This window comes from Pyrgilauda ruficollis, unplaced genomic scaffold, assembly GCF_017590135.1.
Source record: "Pyrgilauda ruficollis isolate IOZ18807 unplaced genomic scaffold, ASM1759013v1 scaffold27, whole genome shotgun sequence".
NCBI lineage: Eukaryota > Metazoa > Chordata > Aves > Passeriformes > Passeridae > Pyrgilauda > Pyrgilauda ruficollis.
In genome coordinates, this window is record NW_024524044.1 from 8,103,181 (window position 1) to 8,127,914 (window position 24,734).

General features: G+C 37.4%; 1 protein-coding gene across 1 annotated transcript in view; it reads right to left on the reverse strand.

The window, feature by feature from the left end:
- The window catches only part of ZNF800 (zinc finger protein 800), a 33,030-nt gene that overhangs the window by 6,987 nt on the left and 1,309 nt on the right, over positions 1 to 24,734 (reverse strand). Inside the window, exons 3-5 of the mRNA XM_041471570.1 lie at positions 22,093 to 22,188; positions 18,498 to 18,641; positions 14,374 to 16,129 (exon numbers count right to left, since the gene is read on the reverse strand). Of these exons, the coding sequence (XP_041327504.1) occupies positions 14,374 to 16,129; positions 18,498 to 18,641; positions 22,093 to 22,188 (1,996 nt within the window). The remainder of the gene's footprint in view (positions 1 to 14,373; positions 16,130 to 18,497; positions 18,642 to 22,092; positions 22,189 to 24,734) is intronic.

The window sequence follows — 24,734 nt, forward strand, 5'->3', positions numbered from 1 at the left end:
CAAGGAGCACCAAGGAGCCTGCCAGCTCAGGGAAGAACAAAAGGAACTTCCCAGACATGAGGAGCCTGGATAGAGTTTGCTATCATTCAGGAAGTTACTGAATCAGCTAAAGCAAGGACTCACCCGAAAGAGCAGAAATTGTTGGGATTTTTTAACTTCCTGCTTGCCTTTTTCAAGAGTTCTAAGGTTTCTCAATTTAAAAACTCAGTTTTTTAATTTTTGTTCAAATAAAGGTTGTCTTGTTTGAGATTAGAAAAAAAAAAAAAAAAGAAAAAAAACACCATCAACTTTAGTCTAACTTGACTTAGAATACAACATAATACAAAAAAAAGACTGCCTGTTGCAGAGTCCCATCAGGGATGGAAAGATGACTGCCCTTAGTGCTGTCCCCACTATGAGAGCAAGGAGGGAGGCTTTCACACTGGGAAGCTTCACTGCTGTCAGAAGTGGAGCAGGAAGTGTGAAAAAGGAAAGGAGTGGAAAAATACAAGATATTTTGACTGGTAACAGGCCTCCTCACCTCCCCACACACCAAATGTCTTCCTGCAGGGAAGACAGGTGCAAAAGAGAACAAACAAAAGAGAATGAAGAGGAAAAGCAAAGAGCAGTCAGAAGTGAAATGAAAGATAAAGGAAAGCTGGGAATCATGACATTGCTGGTAGCAAAAGAAAAAAGCAGAGTAACAGAACTATACAAGGTCTTTCCTTCCTATCATCCAGGCAACTCCATCATCCCAAACTGAGTCCATCAAGTTCTTGTGATACTGAGTCCCAGAGCAATGAGACACCTATTGCTGTCAAGAGATGATGTGAGAATACCCAAGAAAAGTTACAAAAGTTGGAGAAAAATGTTCTACTGCAATTGGAAATGGTAAAAAATATATGCCACACATCAAAAGAAGTAGTCTTTCTTGAAAATTATATTTAAAAAAATAAAAAGAAGATGCCATAAATGCTCAACTCCTCCTTAACCCTCAGCACCTGTAAAGGAGAAGTGCTTCTTAAAAAGTAGTTTCTAATGCGTCTGATCTCTCCAAGAAAGCAAAAGTTGGAACTGGCCAATGACGTAAGGTAAACACAGTTTTTGTTGGTATAACTCTGTTTTTAACTTTAAAAGGATTAGTTTATACCAAGAAAGTCACAAATGCCTTTTTCTTTAATCTCAAAGCCTATCTTCATTTAAGTTTGCAGAGCTTGCTGCCAGTTGAAACAAACTCTACCTCATAAAAGGCATTATAGTTGGGGGGGGGTGGGTACAGCATCACAGTCTTTCTTTCTTCTTCCAGTATATCAGCCAATATTTTCTCTGCAAACAGACCTGAACAATATGCAATAGCAAGACACAGTTTTCAACTTCTGCATTCTTTTAGATGTCCTTACTGGACATGTGTTCCTCAAAATTAAGTAGAGAGAATGTCATCAATGTAATACATAAAGCCAGGAGAAAGTAAAAATTACAATCACGTGGCCAAAAAATTCTCAAATTTGGAATCTAGGTTTGCATTTTCGCCCGGCGCATTGCCATATCTGAGTAAGCATCAGAACAGAAGGATGTGTCACATGGGGTTCACCAGGGGTCTGTCCTGGCTGCAATACACTCCAGTATTTATTCAGAGAGTGCATATTAAATTTACAGATGGCAAGAACCTAGAAGGAAATGAATCTATTGCAAAAGAAAAAATACTGTGGACAAAAGAAAGAAATAATATCTGGGAAAAAGAAAACAGAATGCACCCCAACAGGGACAAGTTGAAGATACTGTAAGAGCAAATGAACCACACAAATACAGAACAGAAGACAGCCAATTAGAAATCAGTTGTGCAGAAAAGGACCTTGAATGATATAAAAGAGAAGCTGAACAGAAGTCAACATCAAGCTGTAACAGGTTTCTTAAGGTACCAACAGAATTATGCATGAGCCAGAATACAGAATGCAAAATCTGTAAAAGCCCTCTGCTCTGCAAGGCACAGCTGTGATACTGCTCTCACAATACAAAAATAAATATGTAAAAATTCAAGTGGGTCAACTGGAAGGAATGCATAGGAGAGTTGCAAGAACAGTTCCAGGAAACATGACCCTGGAAAAAACACAGAGCAGTGAGTTTTTGAGTCCAAACAAACTTAAGACCTAAACATGATATGCTAATAGCCCTCAAGCACATAAAACACTGCTGCAGTGCAAGATTGAACAGTTAGTTTCCTACATTCACCCAGAAGAAGGAAAGAAGTAACAGGCTTAGATTTTAACAATAAGGTTTCCACCTCAAGCCAAGAGAATTTTCTGTTGGCAAGAATAATGAAATGTAAGAATGAACTGCCTGAAGAAGAGGCCAGATGAACCTTCCTCGAAAAAGGTCAGTTGACCTTGCCTCATAGTAAAGATAGACTCCTCATCTTCCCTGCACCCCCATTATTCTCAGCTTGCCTAAATATTGTCAGAAAAAGAGTTAACATCCTGCATCCTTCAAAGCAATCTCTTCATCATGACCAGCTGGTCTCTTTCACAGATTAAATAACTATGCCTTGCTGTGTTCCTGTTTCTCACCTTCCCCAGACCAGCGCTCAGGCTGTCCCTGGTCTGGAGCAGCTGCCTCCCCTCTCCGGATCCCTGTGCACGTGCCCAGGCCGTCTCTGCTTTCCCTGAGCAACGCTCTAGAGAGGACACAAAAGCCTTTATGGATGATTAATAGCTACCTTTCAAGGCTTAATGATTTGGCTAAGAAACTACATCTTATAGACCAGTCAGCTAATCTAGACCTTGGCTAGCTCTCTTCCGCTCTTTCCAAGAGGTAGACTGAATATTTAGCTCAACATCTCTCCTGCTTTCAGTCATTTTTCTCCATTATCCACCACCTATTCAGACAACTATTCCCAGGCTGAACCACTTGACTCAACAGATCATCTCCATTACATTACCAATGGGTACGCAGAGAAACCTTAAGCCTTAATCAAAACAAACTGTCACTAAATACTCAGAAACTCAGGAATTAGTCCTATTTTACAGTCCTGTGTATACTGTTTTCCAGTTTTCAGCTCTGCAATGATGAGACTGCATTTTATCTAAGGAAGAACACACCATTTTACTACACGTTAGGTAACGTACACAATTCCAAATGGCAGAAGTTCTTTCCTTCTGTTGCTGGAAAAAAAGATGAATAATAATGTTAAAATTAGTTACAGCCAGTATGTGGTAGATGGACTGTTGCCATATGGCAGTTATGTAAATTAAGTGACAAAATAAGGATCTAGCATTTATAAGCAACTATTGCACACTTCAAAAACCCAGCCTGCCTGTGAAATACCTAGGGGCTTCCACTTATGGGAAAAGATGACATCAAAAACTTGGATTTTTTTCTGAGATTCTGAACAATTATTTCAAGGCAAACATAATCCTCTTATTTGCCTAACATATAAAGAATATAAAGTCCAATCACCACTCCTGTGCATTACACAAAATAGTCTTGTTGTCCAATTAAACACCTATTTTCACTTGGTAAAATTATGTCCCAACTCTGCATCGCTGTGTTGCCTGTCTGTACTTTGTGGATGACTTAAATGCCCAAACTTATGACAATGACAATTGCTCTAAAAGCTGCCAAAGCCACCCACTTTTGCTGACTAGACAGGGAATTTAGGACCACCTTTAGGAGTTCTGACACTCTATGTGCTTGTCACTGAAACACAAAATGGGGGGACAGCTGGCAAGATACTTCCCAAGCATCACAGCTCAGTAAACTTTAATATGTTCAAGAGGCAGCATTTCAGACTCCATGTATAGTAGCTATCATGGAGAAAAGTGATAATTTAAAGCATTTAATTTTTTTATTATTTCAGCAGGCAGGGCCACTAGGTATCAAACAGATAATTGGATCAGAAATCAAAATACAGTTTCTTCTAAAGATGGGTTACTATTTTTAAAAAAAAAAAACTAGTTCTCATTTCTCAGGTTATAATGAAAACATAGCTCCTGCTATGAAAAATAAAAGTTGAAATTAATTATGGTATACAACAGCTTCATGAATCCTTGACATACAGCATAGATTAGATTCTATACTCCTACTGTGCCACCACACAATAACATTAGTATTAGTATTTTTTTCTCTATTCACATGCACAGAGGTTAATTAACACAAAATCCTCTTTCCTTACTGGAAAAGGAGTCTTCAGGCTTTATTAGAAAAACAGGAAAGCAATTAACTAAAGATTAAAGGGGCTCCCTCTACATGAAGCATGATAGAAATTGCCAAAAGGAGCAGGAGACAAGTAACAGAGGATATAACAAAAGCGGAGTGGAGGGGAGGAGAGAATGAGCAACAGAAGGTTAATATTAAAATCCCAACTGGAGGTCTTTTTCAGTAACCTGTTGGAAGTCAGCCAGAGGGAGTAACTGTAATGTAGGAACAAGCTTAGGCAAAAGTCTGTGGACTCTGTTCAGGTCAGATTACCTGATCATAACGGTCCTTTCCACCCTCATAAATCTGAATTACACATGTTTGAAGACAAAAGTGAATACTAAGCAAAAAATCAAGGAAAGATTTAAATCTAAGTTGAACTAAAACCTTTACATTATTACCATGATAGCAAAAGGCATATGTAAAAGGCATTACCTTTATTCTTGACATCTCTAGCTAAGTATTTATCCCTCTATCAGTCTTCACAGGAAGTGCTGTGTCTCATAGGGAGTAGCTGCTTGGCATCTTTCTGAGAAAAGACTACAGGACAACTCTGCCAAAATTATCATTCTCTTTGACTCTCCTATCTCAGGGTAACCCTGGATTTGTAACATATGATCTCCTCATACACATTTCTAGCACTGGAACATTATTTAAAAGCCCTAAAAGTCACACAGTTCTGACTGAGTGTATTTAACAAGCTATATTCCAGCACAATCTGATGGAGGTGGAAGTCTCAACTTATTCATACAATGAAGCCTTTTGCCCTATGGCAAATTGCAATACATCTTAACTGGCTTACTTCTGTCCACACAAAAGTTGGCATGTATGTGAAGTCTTGCCTTGCAGCAGTTACTACAGGATCAGGAAGGGTCAGAGAAGGAGGTATGAACCCATTAGAAGGTCAGTAAGTCTCAGGGGGTCCCAAGGTCCTTCGACATGTACTGCTAGAGCTGTCAAAGGTCCTGTCATGAGCACTGATATTACATTACATACTAGAGCTACTTGAAAGTCCATTTTGATGGAAAGATACAAATGTGAAGCACACTGCATGCATGTCATATAGATTCTACAACACCTTGGATGGATTTATCTGCTGTAGCTCCATGACAGACCACAACCAAAACCAGGTGCTGTTGTGCACCTCACCATGGTTCATATGCTCTCAGTGACCAGAGGGAAAGCTGACAACACAGAGCTTTTCAGGGTCATTAAAACCTGAGTTCCTTAAGGATAGTGACTCATCTAGTGGATCAGCTGACAATGAAAGCATGACAGTCAATCTGGCAGGTGCAGCATCCTGTTAGTTCATCTCGGCTGCAGACAAAAATAGTCTGCATGTTGGATGAACAGCTTCTCCCTCATTATTCTATCTGGCCATCACTGATATCATCAGAATCACAACAATAGCCCTAAAGGAGCCTAGTCTCACATGAACTCCCTTTTCTCTTCAGACAAAACAGAATTTAATTGAATAGTGTTGTCTTTGTTAAAAATTGCAGGGTACCACTTATCTATAACATAGATAGACTACTCAACTGCTGTCTTCAGCTAACACAGAAAGATCTGCAAATCTCAAGTGAACAGAAAGAACTGAAAGTTCATGATGGTACTGGTAGCATTTCACTCACCTTAATAATACATAAACCACAGTAAGAAAACAATAAACTAATCTAGCATTGATGCAACTCAAACACCTTCCTATGCTGTCAAATGTCTGTTAGAGACATCTGGTTGTTAGGTGTATGCTGTAATTGCAACAGCTGTACAGGGAAAAGCAGGGATGGATATGAGGATGGAATGATCCTCCATCTAAAATTCTTCAGAGCCTGGAACATACACTTTATGGAGCTGAAGCTTGAGCTATTTGCACACCTCCAAGCTTATAATGAGCAATAGATGTGACCTGGTTTAAAGGGGCTGTCTGCAAGCAGATGCAAACAAAAGGCTAAAAGACGAAAGGCATTCCTGGGAATAGCAAAAAACACATATTTTCTTTTTCTCAGAAAGGGTCACAGTGTCAAGGAAGCTGGCTAAGATATTGCATTAGCTGCAGGTGCTGCAAGCAGTGAAGAGCTGGGGTACAGGAGAACACCCCAGGAAGCAGCACAGGAGAAGCTGGGGTCATGACATGATCCCATGAGATGAGTGATCATGACACCAGTGAGCTAGGAGCCTCCTCACTGACTCAATGCACTCTCACAGTACCCATGCAGTGCTAGGTTGTGGTGTACAATTTAGGCATTCTAGATTTCTGGAAATTCAGAATTACAGATATAACCACTGCAGAGAGCTCATTTTCAGCAAATTCATCATTTCACATAAACATTTAACTGTGCACTGTGTGAATCCAATAAATCTGACACAAAGAGCTACAGAATGCTTGCACACATAAATGGGTGCACAGACAACAGATTGGCACCTACACATTAAATCCTCTATGTCCTGAAGAGGTCTGATTTGACTGTCTACAACCAGAATAATCAAGCTCACGGCAGATGTTTTAATTAGTATACATACACATTTATTTACAGGCGGAATTAGAAGCTGTGAAAAAGAGGGGCTCTGATGTGGCACAACTGGTTTTAGCCATCATCCAAAACACAAAACAGTCACTATACTGTATACCTGTATATGCCTCATTATAGCTACCAACACAGTATTGTATTCCCTGCAGTTACTGCTCAGAATATGAGATACGGAGATATTCTCCATTTTGAAGAAGAAAAAACAAACAAGCAACAGTAACAACAACAACAACAACCACCTCAAGGCAAAACTGCACAAATGCTCATTTGGAAAACATACTAACTGCTTTTCTATTAATATTCTCTTTCTTTTGGCAGAAGCTGTGTTAACTTGAAATTAGGGGTCATCTATACCAAAAGTATAAAAGAGATGGTATCTATCTGCAGACATGACCCATGTTTCTCCTTTCCAAACAATAAGTCTGGGAATAAAATAGCATTTGAGGTCTGAAAACAACATGTTAATAGATGCTAAATAACAAGACAGTGAAGAAATTTCTATTTACGATATGTCTTCCACCATTCCCAAGATAAAGTTTTTGCATTTTAAAAGGTGGAGGTAATCTTGTGTTCAGCATTTCACTTTTTAAACATAAAGGTAAGTTAAATGAAGCTTACAGGAGGTGAAAGACATTAGAAAAGTACAAATCCTCTCTTGATACTCAGCAAGGGACTAAATAACAAAAAAGGAGCTGAAGCGCTATTGAGCTGCATAGGTTATACAGCTAATTTTGAGAGAGCACCTTGGCAGATGACACCTAACCCCTCTACAATGCATTGTCCCCAGCTATTCCACAGCCTTGGGGACAAAGAGCAAGCGCAATCAAGCAAACCTTAAGTCTTCATCCTTACAGACATCATTCAAGAATTTCAAATGTCACAAGCTACGAGCCGCTCACAGATACCACAGCAACGACTCATTCCTGAGCCAAAGGCCAGGGCGAGCCCTTCCCAGTAACCTGTCCCGCCTTTGGCCGGCCAGCCCCGTCTCGGGGCGCGCTGAGCGCGCGGCCGCGCCCGGCCCGCGCCGCCTGCTGCCACCTGGCGGCGGCTCCGCGCCGAGCCCCGGCCGGCGGGCACGGCAGCACCGGGAAGGCCGTCTCCGAAAACAGCTACCGGACAATAGCTTGTTGGCCATTTCCAAGGCACTGATTTGCCTTCCATTCTCCGAAAGCCGGAGCAGCAGCAGCTCAGGCGGCGCAGAGTGACTGCCCAGCTCACCCTTTCCATCCCAGAAAAGGACCGAGGTGTGCTCCAGGCGTTGTTGGGCTTCCTTGGCACTGACTCCCCACCGATATTCAGGCTCCTTTTCTCAAGAGCCAGTGCAAACCTGGGAAACCTTATTCCTCACCAACCTTGAGCCGCTCCCACAGAAAGATTTTCTTTCTGTTCCTCTGCTTGCATCCACCACTCCAAAAATGAGATTTCTTCCAGGTTCAGGGACTTCTGACTCCTCTTTCAAAGTCTCCGTGGTCCAGGGAAGAGGACGTGGCATTATGGCAGTGTACAGCCACAGCCCAGTGACAACTACAGCCCTACTGCCTCTCCTGTCCACACACGAAACACCGGCACAAAGCCTTCACTCCTCATGCCAAGGCAAAGACAAGAACTGGTTTTTAAGGCAGTGAATGATGTAGGAATTACCCTGCTCCTCTCACACGCACCTAGAATAAGGCAGTTCAAAACAAAAGCACAAGCCCCAAGTGCTTTCATGAGTCTTGCCACAGTTACCTTGTTACTCTTATTAATTTTGTTTATTGATTCATTATTTTTTGCTCCAAACTTAGAAAGCGTAGCTCCAAAGGCAGCAAGCCCCTTCAGAGCAGAGAAATAAGGATTTGGTAATGATTTTAATTTAGTTACATGTTACCTTCAACCTCTCCAAACAGTTTAATAACTAAGGAGAAAACAATCCAAGAGCACCAAACTGCAAATGAAAAAGAATTAAAAAAAAAAAAAAAGAAAAAAAATCCCACACACAACACAAGAGAAAAATAAACACTTCGCTTCTAATTCAGGAACACAGAAATAGTGAGAAAACAGAGCTGAATGGGGCCTGAAGTTCTTGAGCCATTTAATCAGGTGCCTAGTGCAGGGAGAGAAATATTACTTCTGGCAGTTGTTCCTCTAACCTATTTTTAAAGGCATAAATATAAGAGGGTCCACACTGTTCCTGCCTATATCTCTTCCTGTCTTTTTCAAAATCACCCTCTAGAAGACTCCATAACCAAAATCTGAACGCTCAAATCAGTGGTGTTTGGATCACCTCAAATTCCAGAAAAAAAAAAAAAAAAAAAAAAAAAACCAAAAACACTGACCCAACACTATCAAATGCCAAGCATTTTTAAAGCAGCTTTCAAAACAGAAACAAAAAATTCTACTTCAAAAATTAGGAGTTTAAAGAAGCTAACATGATAGGTAGATAATTCAGGAAAATTCAACCACAGCCAAACAGTAAGATACTAAAAATTGAACTGGGAACTACACAGGTGAGTAATGGAAACATAAAAATGACAGCAAGCACCTTCCACAAGGGAAGAGACTTTTTATGAAATAAGATAATTGTCTTGTAGCTGTTACTTATCATAGTGACAAGTTTTATCCTTTCCTTCTTTAATAGGACCTAACTCACATATTAAGCCTTACCCCTCAAAAATGTTTTAAAATGTATTAGGAATTCTACTGCTTTTGGATTATATTGCCCTGTGTTATACTGGTGTAGGCAACCAATTTACTAAAATGAGAAAATTAGCTCTAAGACACAAAAACATTTTTTTCAGCTTTTCAAGATGTAGAAGTCTCTTAGTCTGTTACCAGTCTTGTTTTGAAGCCAAGAATGCTAATAGTTTGCTGGCCATTTCCAATCATTGTGGGTCAGTTCACAGCTGTGCAGGCACTCAGTTTCAAAGGCATCCTCCACACTTCTCTACATTTCTCCAAGACAAAGTTTCTTTCTGAAAGTCACAGTCAAAAGATAACCGAGTACCTGACTGCATTGCTGTGATCAGTTACACTGACAGAGAGAAAACAAGGGAAGCAAACATCCTACCACTGCACCCAGATAAGGTAATTGTAAACTGAAAGACAACTTACTGAAAATAACTCTTCAAAGTGGAATATCTCCAGTATCACCTTGAATAGCAGAAAAGCAAATTCTGGAGTTAAAATCATGAAATAATGATAATTAAACAGTAACTCAGAATAGCAAATGCCAGATGAAGTACAATTTATGGGGCATCTGCATATTATTGTACTGCAAAAAACAATGACCTGCACAAACTGAACCAATTCCAGCCCAAGCTTCAGGACATTACTGACACTTAAGAAAACAGGACAGTCCCTTCAGTCTTTTCAGTGTCAAACACCATTTTTACCATGCCTAATTTGTTCACCTGTGCAAGTGATCCTTGAGGAAGCAAATGGCAATATTTATATACAGAGATTTAAGAAAAGAGACCAGAATCACAATCTGTTCAGCTCTGAGCAGGTCAACAAAGTCATGCCCCTTGTTTTCCTCACTTACACTAATGGGAACAAGTACTCTGAAACAGCACAGATACCTGATCCTAAGCTTTGTCAACCCAGCCACCATCTAATGTACTACCAGTTTGACACCGTGCAGAGAAATGTCTCACTGAATTTGGAAAGCCATTGCCACTTTTATACCAAAGACAAATTATTAATCTCCTTATCTGCAAATATCATGAATGTATTTTTGATAGAAAATGCAGCTTTACACACTTAAAGGATGATGTGCCCATTTTAGGCTTGTTCATTCTTAGGTAGTTTTTTCTTCAGAGAGTAGCAGGTGAAATTTAGATGTACATTATGAAGGAAGCTGATTAAAATTTACACATCCATTTCAGTCTAAGACTCACCCCACCTGCCTTGCCACAAGACAGTAACTTCAAAAAATCCCTTTGTTTGCTGCAGAAAGTCACAAGCTGAGAACTACAAAACCACAACATCCTGGAGAAGAAAACATCTGAGCAACAGAGTGAAAAAAACATAAGCACGTATACACATAAGATCTGCTGCAAACCCCGGACTGCGCTTTTTGGTCTCTGCTCTGCCACTGAGCCCACTCAGCTCTTTCACATAACATCAACAGCTGTGGAAGATCATCAAAGCAGACTGTTTGCCCCTAATAAAGGAGCAGACTGTCAGGCTCAAAGCATACAAGTAATGTGAAAGAGCAAATTCAGTTCAGCCAAGAGAGCTGAACCAGCTAGCGCTGGAAAGGCTTGTGCTGCAAACACAGACCACATACATCCACGCTGCCTTTCACTGGAACGGCAGGAAAGCATCAAAACAAAAAATACCAGTATTATCATAGCCTATCTTCTTCAGTATTTTGTTCTAAAAGGGTAACAACAACAAGAGTTCCTCAGTTAAAGAAGAGATTCCTTTACAAGGAACAAAATGCCAATATGAGCAGTGTTTGCCAAAAATACAGCAAGGGTTGACCACCAGTGTGAAGTGTTCACTCCACAAGTGCCAAATTTTTAATTAAAAAAAAAAAAAAAACATTTATTACAACAGAATATTACAAAGATCTAGCTTCAATGATCAACAAATAAAACTTTACAAAATGCAAACAAAGTAATTTCCGACTGTGGAGTGACAGATATCCCAAGTTTACAAATACAGCATCTTTTGTTTATGCCCACTTAAAAATCATTTCCAGTCTGCTTTATTTTCCATCAAATACAGTACATTTATCCAAACAAAAGCATGTACATTCAATATAGAACATTTTGAGCAAAGCTACAATCTTAGTTCCCATTCACAGTATTTTTAGTGCAATGCACTAACAGGGCCAAATAGTTCTCTATCCATAAAATCATTTTTACTCCTGATCTTGTGATCAACATTTAGATATATTTTATACAAAAAAGTATATATGAACATGAGGCACCTCCCTAAGTAAGGGAGTGAACCGATATAAAAAACATGGTATTTCTTCTGATGTACAATACCTTTCAAATTGTAGCAATTTGACACAAATTACTAAACAAAATATTTTCTAAAAGGTAAAAAATAAACAACAAAAAAAAACACAAAACAAACAAAAAAACCCAAACAACAATAAAAAAAAAAAAAAAAAAAAAAAAACACAAAACAAACAAAAAAACCCAAACAAAAAAAAAAAAAAAAAAAAAAAAAAAAACCACAAAAAAAAACTGAAACAAAACCCACGATTGCATGAAACCTGCCAAGAACTTCATAATGGTAGGCATGCAACTGTTTTACTACAATCTTGATTAAAAGGTTAAAAAAGGTATCTAAGCATTTTCCAATTACACAAAGTCAAGTGTTACCCATAGTGGTAATTTATGATTTTGGGAGAAAATATATTTTGAGTTTCTCCCAAACTATCCTCCCTTTTTATTAATATTTAATGAAATAAACTAACATTATAAGTGGTTGTGCACAGATTGTCTATAATACATCAGCAAATATTCACTACCTTCATATTAACATTAGTGTGTTGATCTTTCAAAAAATAAACTGAAAAAATAAACTGCAACTATCATTAAAGTGCTTGTGTATAATTTTTTTTAAAATTAAAGAATAGAGGAATGTGGATATTCTTGTAAACTTTCTAGATGTTTACAAAGTTTTCCTGTGAACCACATACGGAAACAAAATGGAGGTCTTTGAAGCAACTTCAGCACAGTGAAATTCAGAATGTCCCTGAACTGGGAAATTAGTCAATATGAACAAACTGAATTTATGGCAAATACTAAAAATTAGTAGAATTCAGCCAATAAACACTACATTGTTTGCTCTTATACATTCATTTGTAATAAATTTAAAACAGTGTATAATACAACATTTATTAAAGTAGGATATCACATCAAAGTTTGAGCTGTCCATCAATTAGCACTGCCAGGGAGGACCAGCATGCACCATGAGTTTTCTGAAGATTTCCTAAATGAGGAAAATCCACCTTCTTCCAATGCTGTTGCTCATTAACTTGTCTCGGGTATACGCTTTTTCAATTTCAGGAAGTTTGTTCTATACTGGGTCAAACTACAACTACACAGAGATAGCTGCTAATTTAGAGGCATGTGCATTTCACTTCAACTACTTCAGTGTTTTGGGAAGTGGCACTGTCCTACAAGCAGTCAGAATGATTATTAATATTGTAAGAAAAAAAAACAGCTTATGAAAGTATTTTCTCCTTATAGTACCATTATCAAGAATTAGCAGTTCCACCAACAAACTAAAGTCTTTTTCATTCAAATGAACTTCAAACTTTCCGAATATCACTTGAGCCTATCTGAAGAGAAATGGGAATAAATTAATATTTTGAGTTCACCCATATAATTCTCTTTTAAACTACACAAGTAATTTACAAGGTTAATTTTTAATTCTTAGTCAAAATGCAGAAGTCAGTCCCCCTCTAGAATTCAGCATAATTCAGGGCTCAACTCAGTTAATTTTTGAAGTTCTGCCTAATTTGGTCAGGATTTATTAGAAAGTCATGAAAGCACCACATCACAATTTATTAGAACTAGGTGGTTATTCACTGTGAAAGCTGAACTCAGATTGAATCACCTCCCAGAAAATAGCGTTTCAGAGTTGAAACACAGAACAAGGCACATATACTTTGCTTTCTTTTTGCCAAATATGCTAGAAAGATGATGCTGCATAAGGATGTTAAAAACTCCTAAAATTATCACTACAGCCTCTCTTCATCATACTTTTGTACAATCCCCAACCTTCAGCCATCAGTTGGTCAGTGTGAAATACAAAGTGACTGCACACAAATATTTTCTTTTTTAAAAGGTCCTCTAAAAATAGGCCATGGCAAGGCCTATGGAAAACTGAGTAGCTACAAATACAACCCCTCCAAGTGTAAAAAATTCCGAGAGCACTACATAAGCAAAAGTTTAGAAAATTCTAGGGCAGACATCAATACATATCAATGCTTAAAGCAAAAACTTTGATAAGATTTGAACAATTTAAAAACTAAATGACCACACGTCTCCAAACCTGGGCATATATAAATAAGCATTAAAAGAATGGAATTCTAAATTTGATGACTTCAAAGGTATTTGCAGACACCTAACCCATAATGATTTTAAATCAAAACAACTAAGCAACCAAATTACATTAAAAAAACCTGTTCTATGCACTTTTGTTGACAGTGTGTGGGCAATACACATTAAAATAAAAATTTAAATTTACAAATGCTAATTCCAGTAAATTCATAGAGATTTTTTCTGTTATCAGCTTTTACTTTAGTACTTTTAGTACTTCTTCAAGTGGTCACAGCAAAGTTAATTAAATGAGTTAAGTTATTCAAACCAAACAAAATTACTGTTAATTTTAAAAAAATTACTATTTTAAAAATGTATTTATATTAGCCTTATTACAGCAGATGCCTTAAGACAGTTTAAAGAGTTGACTTAGTACAGTTTAATCTACATTCCATCTTTCTACAATGACAAATTTAGATTTTAACTCTTTTCCAAAATGCTAAAAAAAAAAAAGAAACAAATTTGACATCTACTTTTGCATTTAAATCACTAAACCATAAAATCTATGGGAAAAAATATGTTTTCAGCAATAAATCAACAACAGCAAAAGAAATGCAGTAGCATTGTTGGGTTTTTTTGTTTTTTAAAAAAAAAAAAAGGACAAAACATTCTCTCTTTTTCCTCACCAGACAACAGCTTTAGATCTTGTACTTCTGCCTTTGGTTTTACTTTCTTCAGGTGAATGAGATACGTTTGCTTTGTGGGTTTTCTTATGATGTTCTAGAAAAGCTTTTCTGGCAAATGCTTTCCCACATTTATTGCATCGGTGCAGAGAAAAGTTTTTTGTTACTTTTACTTCAATGCCAACATCAGCTCCTTCATACTTTTTATTGGGAGAATTAGAGGTGACATCCTGTTTTGAACCAATCTGTTTTGTTTCATCCTTCTGAGAGCCTCTTTTTGTCACCTTATTTAGAACAAGATCAATTGGCTTCTTTATTGCTCTTATTTCTAAACTCGCCGTTATTTTCCCAAGGTAGCGTGGCGACTTTTTATGAACCACAGTTATGTGTCGGATCACATCGCGCTTGCGACGCGTTTCGTAAGAGCAGAGTGGACACCTGTAGTACTTAACATAAATGTTATTTCCATCTGTGTGTAATTCAATGTGTTTTGTTAAATTCTGTTTAGACGTAAATTGACGCTTACAGAGTTTACAGTAAAGCTGCTTGAAGTCAAAGCCAGCTGAAAGTTTTGGCTTCCTGGCCTTTTGCTGGCCACCTGCAGCAGATGCATTGGTTGATTTAGGGGTTGATTTAGTGGTTGATTTGCAGGTTGATTTAGTGGTTGATTTAGAAGTTGATTTAGGGTTTTCAGGGTCCTGTTTAACCTTATTTTTTTGTGCTGACGGTGTGTTCTTTTTCTCATTTGGATGATTTGTTCCCTTTAATTCATTCTGTGGAGAAAGCACAATGGAAGGGGGTGAAGGTTCTACAGAATCTGCTGGTTCAACTTGTATTTCTGTGCCATTGGTAGTATTGTTGGGTCCTTTCTCTCTTTTAGAGTTCTTTCCAGAAAGAGTTATCTTGTGAACAATTTGCATATGCCTTTTCAGCATTATCTGTGAACTATACTTTCTCTTGCACAGAAGGCATTTGCATGCACTTAAATTGTATTCAGCCTTTGAAGACGACTTTTGTTTTCTGGTCTTAAGAGATTTTTTAGGAGAAACTGTATCCAAGAACAAAGGTTGCCCAGGCTTTGTAGCTATATCAGGAGTAATGGAATCCCTTCTTAATCCTCTATGAACTTCATCAAAATGCCTCCTTACATTGGCTTTTGTGGCAAATGATTTATAACACACAGGACAACTTCTACCTAATGTGACAAGAACATTCTTATTTCGTCCTCTTGCAGAGCACTGGTTTGTTTTCTTTTTTGTTTCTATATACTTCTTTAGTTCTTCCATCTTTTTTTTGTGTACTTTTCGAATGTGCCGGCGTACACTGCGTCTTGAATGAAATTCCTTCCTACAGAGGCAACAAATCAACTGGTGGCCATAATCAGAATTATCCAGAGAGTCCAAGTCAGGATTTACTGCTGGTGGCTGTTCGTTGGGAGTAGATATCACCTTGTTTGTAACAGGATCAGCAGGAGGTAATTCTACAGTATCCCCAGCTGGGACCAGGGCTGGAGCTGAAACAGTCTTGGGCTGCTCAGTGCTGGGTTCCTGGATTTGTACTGGAGCTTGATCAGGGGTATGGCTACTTTCTGTGTTCTCGTCTGGGCTATCAGTCCTTGACACATATTGAAACACAGCATTTTGATTAGTTTCTATAGGTTCCAACGTAATGATATATTCTTGCTTATCTACCCTTGGATAGATTGCTTCAAGAAGGTCATTTATGGCTTGACTCTGCTTATCTTTTGTATCTGGCAGGTCTGTGAAAAGAGGAAAAGGTATTTTTTAATGATTTGGTAATTTCCAATTATTTAAATTTCAAAGTAGCTTTTAACCACTACGTGAATTAAGTCTACAAATTTCCACAAATCCTCTTTTGTACTCTCTGAACACTCAATGGCTTTGAGTAATCATTGCAAGTTGCCTTTTTATTAAAAGCCAGCATCGGAAATAACCCTCCTGGCGTGCTAATGTGAAAGCCACCTGAACTAAACATTTGTATGACTGGAATTAAGCTGGTTTTTAAAAAACTGTATCAATTGCAAGAATAACATCATTCAACTGAGCTTCTTCTGCAGGTGTGCAACTAAGCCTGAAGCATCATTAAAAACCGATTTTCCTACTGTGGGATATAGGCACTCTCAATAAAAGAATCTAATTCTGGAAATAAGCTCTTCTCTGTGAATTGTGAACAATCCTTACCAAAGATGAAACATCTGTGTAACCTGAGCATTGCATAAAGATAGAAGTAGATAATATTTTACAGGTCTCAGTAATATTCTCTCTTTAAATGCCAAATTAGTTCAGTGCTCTAGTTCCCAGTGTGACACTCGAAGCATCCGCGATGGCAAAACTAGGAAGCTGGGGTCCTACACCAAAAAGGTGAGGCACTGAGATGACACAGTTCAAATTATTGTGGATAATTTTAAAGATGTGAGTCCTGGTAACAGCTAATTAAAAACCCACAGTCAAAGTTATTCCTTCCACACACCCAGCAATACATGGAAAGTGTCAGTACAAGAAATAGGCTGTTTTGTTGCTCCAAACCCATTTTTTTAACACTGAATTCTTAACAGCTTTTACAGTCAGTTTCAAATGAGCTTATCTATACAGTTTTTACCAAGAGTAAAAAGTCCTTCCAATTTTATAGCACCTTTTAAGACTACTTCATTACTATATTGAGTGCATTAATTTTTCACCATGGTGTGCTGAACTTTAATTCTGGCCTTTTCTACACTATCTTTTATTTATTGATAAAACTCCCACTTAGTTCAATACCTATAATCAATTTTATATAAAGCACAAGTACTTATACAGTTTTATTCAGTGTGTAGTATTATTCCTTTTATTTGCACCTCTCATAGTGCACAGTGGAAGTTATTTTATTTGTATGTTAGTTGCATGTTATTTCATATTAACAGATGAAAGTTAATCAGAAAGTTAAATGAAGGCTAGAATGCCAGGAGTTGGACATTAAGTCTTTGCTCAGGGTAATCTTACTTTGCTTAGAAACTGTTACATCTAAAGTCACATGCACTTCTAACCTTGCTTCGAAACTACGAGTCACCCCTCATCACAGAGAAGCTCTGTGACTCTCTAACTGGCCAAGCAAGCTCATTTAAGTAGCCAGCCTTTTCACCTTCTCCTTTCAGCTGACACCATGTGCAAAAAGAATCATCAAAGTATATCTCTGTTCCTAATTTTTGAAATATTGAGGCAGGAAGGCACTAATTAGGAAAGAAAAATCCTCACTGCACCTATACTGATCCAGTGAAGAGATCAAGATAATTAGCTTTACAAACACTTTTGAATGCTGACACATTTCCAAATTAATCAACTTTACTCAGACTAACAAAAAGTCATCACTGGAATGAGACTGTAATAAATTTTTTTTTCCATAAAAAATATAGTTCTTAGCTTTTTCCTCATCATTTAACTAACTTCTTTTAGTAATAAAGCTTCTTTTCCACAACAAAGATGTTGGGCTAGGCATGATCACATAGGATATGTTAAAGCAGCATACACTGAAGTGAAGCAGGGGAAAAGAGACAGCATTATTCAAGCACAGATCCTTAAATAAAAGGGTAAACTTTTAGTCTGTGTTTCATACTGACTAAAACCAAAAGACTGCATCCATGACACAATCACTGTATTCTCTGAGTACAGGAGAATATCAAGGATATTGACCCAGGTCACTTCACAGGAGCAGCCAAAATCCATCAGAGATATGATGGCCTAAAACTGAAACACCCTGTTAGAGTCACTGTCTTCTGTGAGAGTCACTTCCCAGTCCTTTGACATGCTTTTGATTTCTTTCACAGTAAAGGACAGATGGGAAAGAAAAAGAGGAAGAAGGAATAAAAAGTGTTAAAGAGTGACAATTAAAAGGCTAGATCTATAAACTAGCTATCTACTTATGATACTGGCATGGCTCTTGGTTGTTAATTCATATAAAGTCATTACTGTAGCTCCTAACAGTAACATAAAAGTGATCTACATACATTACTACAGAAATTTAGATCCACCTTGGTTTTTTGCATTTTGTTTCAGGTATGTTTGTGTAAATAGTAAAGACAAATTTTTCAACTTCACATTGCTTAATTAAACATTTAAATTAATAAGACTTACTATCATCCATCTGAAGACTTGGAGGACAATAAAACTTTTTATGAGTAATCAAATTTGGTAATCCTCTGAAGAGACTCCGGCACAATTTACACTCAAAAATGGTGTCCACATCTCTTAACAAGATATGTTTAAGTTGTTTCGTTCCTGTAATAAAATAAATATTACACTTATGGAAGGCTTTCTGTTCATTTCTTAATTCACACCATCCCATGAAAGTGGAAACATTTTAGACCATGAATAATTACAACAGTATTTTATCGTTTGGTAGTGCTACTTCATTTGTACTGGAAGTTTATGCTCCAACTTTCACTATGAAGACAAGACTGGGATGAAAAAAACCCTCAAGGATTACACACATTACAGTTTACAGAGAAAGTACAATGGTTTACAATAAAAACTAACATCTAACATTAGGGAAGAGTTCTTACTACAGTATTTGGTTGTTGCAATACAATTGCCCAATAGGAAAGAATAAGCACCTAGAGCATTTAAAGAAGTCTGTAGTATTTTTTCTTTAGGGTTATCCTACTTGTACTGGAAGTTTATGCTCCAACTTTCACTATGAAGACAAGACTGGGATGAAAAAAACCCTCAAGGATTACACACATTACAGTTTACAGAGAAAGTACAATGGTTTACAATAAAAACTAACATCTAACATTAGGGAAGAGTTCTTACTACAGTATTTGGTTGTTGCAATACAATTGCCCAATAGGAAAGAATAAGCACCTTTAGGGTTATCCTCTAGTGCTATAAAAACAAGACACACACAGCTATTTTGTATAGAAATGGCACCTGGTAAGGCAAAAAACTAAAGGACTGAATAGACCAAAGAGAATAATTAACAGGTCAAGAAATGTTACTACACTTAGATATCTGACCCAAGTCCAAGATGATGACACTTGGACGAGATAGTATAGATAGGCATATTTTCAGCCTGAATGAAGGAAAATAGATACAATTTAAATCTGAAAGATCTCTATTAAAACATAGAGAGTGTGATAAAATATGCCAGCTTTCCAGACTATTATGTATTGTATATAAAGATAGTTAGATCTAGCATTGTTGATGTATTCCAACTCCTGCCATTTTTTTTTTTTTACTTTTAGTCCTTCATTTCTCATCTCATGAAAATTTCATCTCATGAAAGGCCTAAAATTACCAACAGATTACTAAATTATGCTTACCCACTCCAAATTAGAAAAGGAGCACTAACTAACCAAATTCAGCTCTTTTACCTATCTTGATTTTTCTTAGAATTTAAATATTCAAAACTAATCAAACAAGGAAAAATATAATGACCTGGACCATCAATAAATAATATCAAATACCTAGGGAAAAGCAGCAGCAAGACGTTCTTCAAGCTGAACTACAAGATCAAGTGTTCTGTCATCTCATCACACTTCTGTAAAGAATTCCTTTCAAAGTTCAAACACACTGCAGAACTATTTTCTAAATTTAAATCTTTCAAATATTAAAAAATTCATAATAGGCAATAGTTCTTCAGTACAAATGGGCCTTACCACGAAAACTTATTTCTTGGTGCAATAAAGCTTTCTAAATCTGAGTTTCAGCAAAGCAGTGTCTTCTTCAACAGTTCTTTAAAAATGGTATCCAAACTTGGTCATGTGAGGCTACCACAGTTTAGGGGCATACCCCTCCTATGCCTTCCCAAGCCATGTCCACTGCTCTTTCTTTGAGTGTTACTAACTTCACCCTCATTTGACTTGCGTTTTTACAAACAGACTACCAAACTAGATTTACTACTATATATACTACTACATTTAGATATAGCAACAAATAAAAATTGTACAGAGTTCCCCCCAAAAGCAAGTTGTTTACTCTGATCTCACCAACATTTGAATTTCTGCATATAAAGAAAATCCAGCTGAACAAAACTGTAGATGCTCCGTGTAGATAAAATTCCATGCTGTTCATGCATGCCCTAGCCACAAGCCTCATTCTCAAAAAAAAAAATTCTCCATTACTACCCAGCCAAGAGACATACAGGTTCCTCATTCTCTCCCCTGTTATATTCAGTCCCTGTTCAGGACTGAAATGTTTTTTTCCAGTACGAATTACTGGATTTAAGAATTACTGGATGAGATTAAAGGATTTATGACATATTGGAAATCATACTGTATGACATGGTAGTCATTCTGGCTTCAAATCATCCTTATGCATCTGTGAAACTTTTCACAGATGAGAGTAAAAAAAATAACTGGTCCTTTTGAAATAAACTGCAGACATTCAGAAACTTCTAAAACAGCAAAAAAAATCTAGCTTACTGAAGTCTTCTCTATTTTGTAGTTACATCTAATTGTATATTGTGATGGTAATGCAGGAGATATCTTGTCGAACTCTGTTAACATTTGTAAATGTTGATGCTAGAATAATATCAAAGTCACAATAAATTGGTAGAGAACACCAGTCATAAATATCTCTATCAGAAATTCCAAAATTTATGCCTTTTGCAAGCAGTTTCTTTTTTAGAAAAAAAAATCATATTCACTTTTTATTCTTAATGCTTTGCATGACCAAAGCTTTTGATAAAATTACTTAAACAGTTATGTACAATACTCTGTCTTAAATTTCTATTCCTTTACCACAAGAATCAAATACTCTCTTTCCATAATGAAATGTTGCTTGTTCAAAACCAGCCAGTAAAATCTTTTTCCAAGTCCTCTTGCCTTCTGTCCAACCTCCCTGATGCAGGGGACTGATGATATCAAAGTAAGCTATCAATTTAACACTTGCCAGTGAGGACGATCTGAAAGTAGCTCAGAACAAAGCACCTGCAACTAGTTTGTGCTATTACCAGTAGATATTCCATTAATCTGCTTCAAGCAAAAAAGCCTGTCACGCATCTCTGAGGCCTCAAGCAAACAAAAAAAGGTTACTTATGAATAATCACACATCCTGTTTTTGTATTAAGTTGAAACACTAGTGGACAACTTAAACACTGTGCCCATTTACAAGACTCAGAGCAGACATGCATCTTATTGCACAGCAGCAGTGTTTTATACATGGCGCATTTCACATACTTACAAGATCGACGGGAAAAAAATTTAGAAATGCATAGGTAGTAGCACTAAAGACCAAGAGCTGTGAAAGTAAAATGTTTGGCTTGCCACATCAGAAGTGTAGAAACAGCTTGAAAACACTGAAGGTTTCAATCTTCCCTGGCTCCCCAAATGCTTAGCTATTCATTGCTATGTATTGCAACTCCCAAAATCAATCAATCAAGGAATACCTTAAAAGTAATATGATGAAGCAATTTAAGATGGTCAAGATTAAGTTTTTTCTTCACCTCAGGAGTTTTATGATTAACTCATTGATAACAGCAGGAGAAATGGCACAAAGCAGAACAACAAACTTAATTTTTATGGTTTTTGAAGGATAACTATACAGCAAGCTCTGTATCTTCATTACTTTCTATGAAAACCCTTATTAAAAGGAATACCTAATTCCAAAAATCTACAAATATTTTGCAAATATGCATAAAGTCAGGTGCTGTTTTTTTTTAATACACTGAATAAGCATAACTCTTTTAACAAGGTAATGGACTTCCCAAGGATCAGGCATGGTTTCCTACCTGATCGAAAACACTCAATGATTTGTTGAATACCAGATTTTGATGTTTGCAGCGGCTGCTGCAATAACGGAGGATCACCAGGTTCCAAGAGACGCACTGAAATATATAAAAGGATAATAAGCCATTAGAAAACAGGTAATTTAGGCATCTTCCATACATACAGTAAACTAGCTAAAAAGAACAGCCAGGACTACAATAAAAGTAGCCTTACTCTAAACTTTTCACTTATATTGAATTTTAAAAAAGTCAACACTGAATTTCCCAGCTATGATACCTTCTGACAGTTTTCTGTCCTTTTGGTAACTTTTTTTGTCTGTATTCAAAGCTACATGTAAAAACCATAGAAACATATAAATATATAAAACCAAATTAACTCGCTAGAAATGTCCATCAATTAAAATAATTTCCCAGAACAATCTACTTGACTTCCATTGTTAAAACCAAATGACATGTACAAAAGAGCATTACCAAATACTGTATCACCAGCATTACCAAATACTTCACAGCACACTACATGACTTCAATGTTGCCAGTATGCACCTAAACAATGAAGCCAAATTTAAAGTAGCAATGATCAGAAAAAAGGTACAAGCATAGCTACATAGCACATACCAAAAAAACCTATCACAGTATTTGTAACCACGAAAGCTACATTCAATAAACTCTTCAGGCTCAAATAAACTGCTGAGGGAATACTTTACTTCTGATGCTTCTTTCCATATCATATTTGTTGGAATGTTGGGGGACACAAGACTGATGATGAACTTTGGACCTGGCTAACATAAGAGATTTGATAACAGGATGCCTTGGCAAAAGCAAACAGAACTTTGAAAATTAGACCTAGATTGCAAGAAGATTAAATCAAACGGGCTTACCGGAAAAAGGAAACCCCACTAAACTCTGCAAGCAAGAGATGCTGTTATATGCATAAGTTTGTGTATGTGATTTTAACCTAATCATTGTCGTACACATTAGTAGTCTCCCTGAAATAGTATATAAGCATTTGTACCCCCCAATAAAACTGGATTCTGATCACCGAATCAGTTGTCCCTGTCTCTCTCCATCACCGACATACATTCTTTGCAAAAGCCATTGAAACTAAAACATATGTTAATCAGAATTTTTAGCAATTCCAATATGCAATATTTATGCACGTGAAAATTAACAGAACTCCATTGCTGTATAAAGCTATGGCAATTAAGCTTTGCCCAGAGGGAACCCAAATTTACAGGAATAAGAACACTTCTTGAAGCATGTGTTTGCAAAATCATTAGTTAGGTCTTATTTTATATTTCTTATTGACTAAACAGCCAGCCTTGCACTTCATAAACTGGCTCCCACCTTAACCATTTGGTTTGATTTTAACCTCATTGTAAAGTTTTCATTTCTAAATGTAGCACTGAGATCTCTAATAAATTTACTTTTAATAAAGGCCACTTGAGGCATAGTATGAAACTATTTAGACATAATTAAGTGCAAAAAGACTAAACAAGTTTTGATAGGAATGTTGAGCTAAAAGGTTATAAATAAATTCTAACTGAAAAGAACATCAGAAAACAAAGCACTGTAAAAAAGGACAACAGAATGAACATTCCACCCAACTATCCTGGTCCCATAATATATTATTATAAATACAAACACATAACAACCATGACGAATTAGCTAATCAGTTGGGGATCTTTAACACAATGGCATATTGTATTCTACTACCCTAATCCCTACACTTCAAAACAAAACATTTTGGTTTGTATACAGCCTCTAATATGCATGTACAACACCAAGTGACAGCAACAGGCGTAACACAGGTGAAGCAGACCTAACACGTCACTGTTAATTTGTCAGGCAAGAAAAATATTTTTGTGTTTTTAAAGCATTAGAACAACTCAAAACCATTTCACCATCAACACAAAGAAATGTTTCTACTAACTGAACAATATCTACTCTCAAATTACATTCCACTGAAGGAGCATAATCAAAGTCACGGTGCTCATATTTTCATCTGTTAATTCCCCAAACTGATGACTTTCTTCTCAAAACAGAAGTGAAAGCATCCAAATAGCACCTTTCTTTCAAAAATGCAAGTGAAAGCATCCAAATAAACTCCACAACAAGGCAAAAAGAAACAAAATAGCCTTTAAAAATCCTAATTATAACAATAAGCAGATTAATTTCAAAAGCATCTAACAGGTTGGCTGAACATTCAGAATATTCATTACAGTTTCCACTGACGGCATCTTTCACATCACTCAGGCACGGAATGTCAAGAGTTGTTCCAGGTGGGATTTTTCTCCTCTGAGACTAAGAGTTTCAATTTCACCAGAGTTCAACAGAGAAGACAGAGTAAAAATGTAACAACAGATGTAAATGATTGTCAGAAACACCATTTTACAAAAAAAAAAAAAAAAAAGCCCCAGACCGCCGCCCTCCCCGCCGAACCCGGCCCGGCCGCACGGCCCCGCGCCCACTCCGTGACGGTCCCGCCGCGTTCCATCCCCACCTCGCAGCCTCGTCCCGCAGCCCCGCCGATGGGACGGCGTCCCTGGGGTCCCGTGGGGAAAGCCGCGCTCCCGACAGCCCGGGGCAGCAGCGCGCCCGCCGCCGGGCCGGGCGCTCCGCGGCGCTGCCGCAGCCGGAGCGGGGCG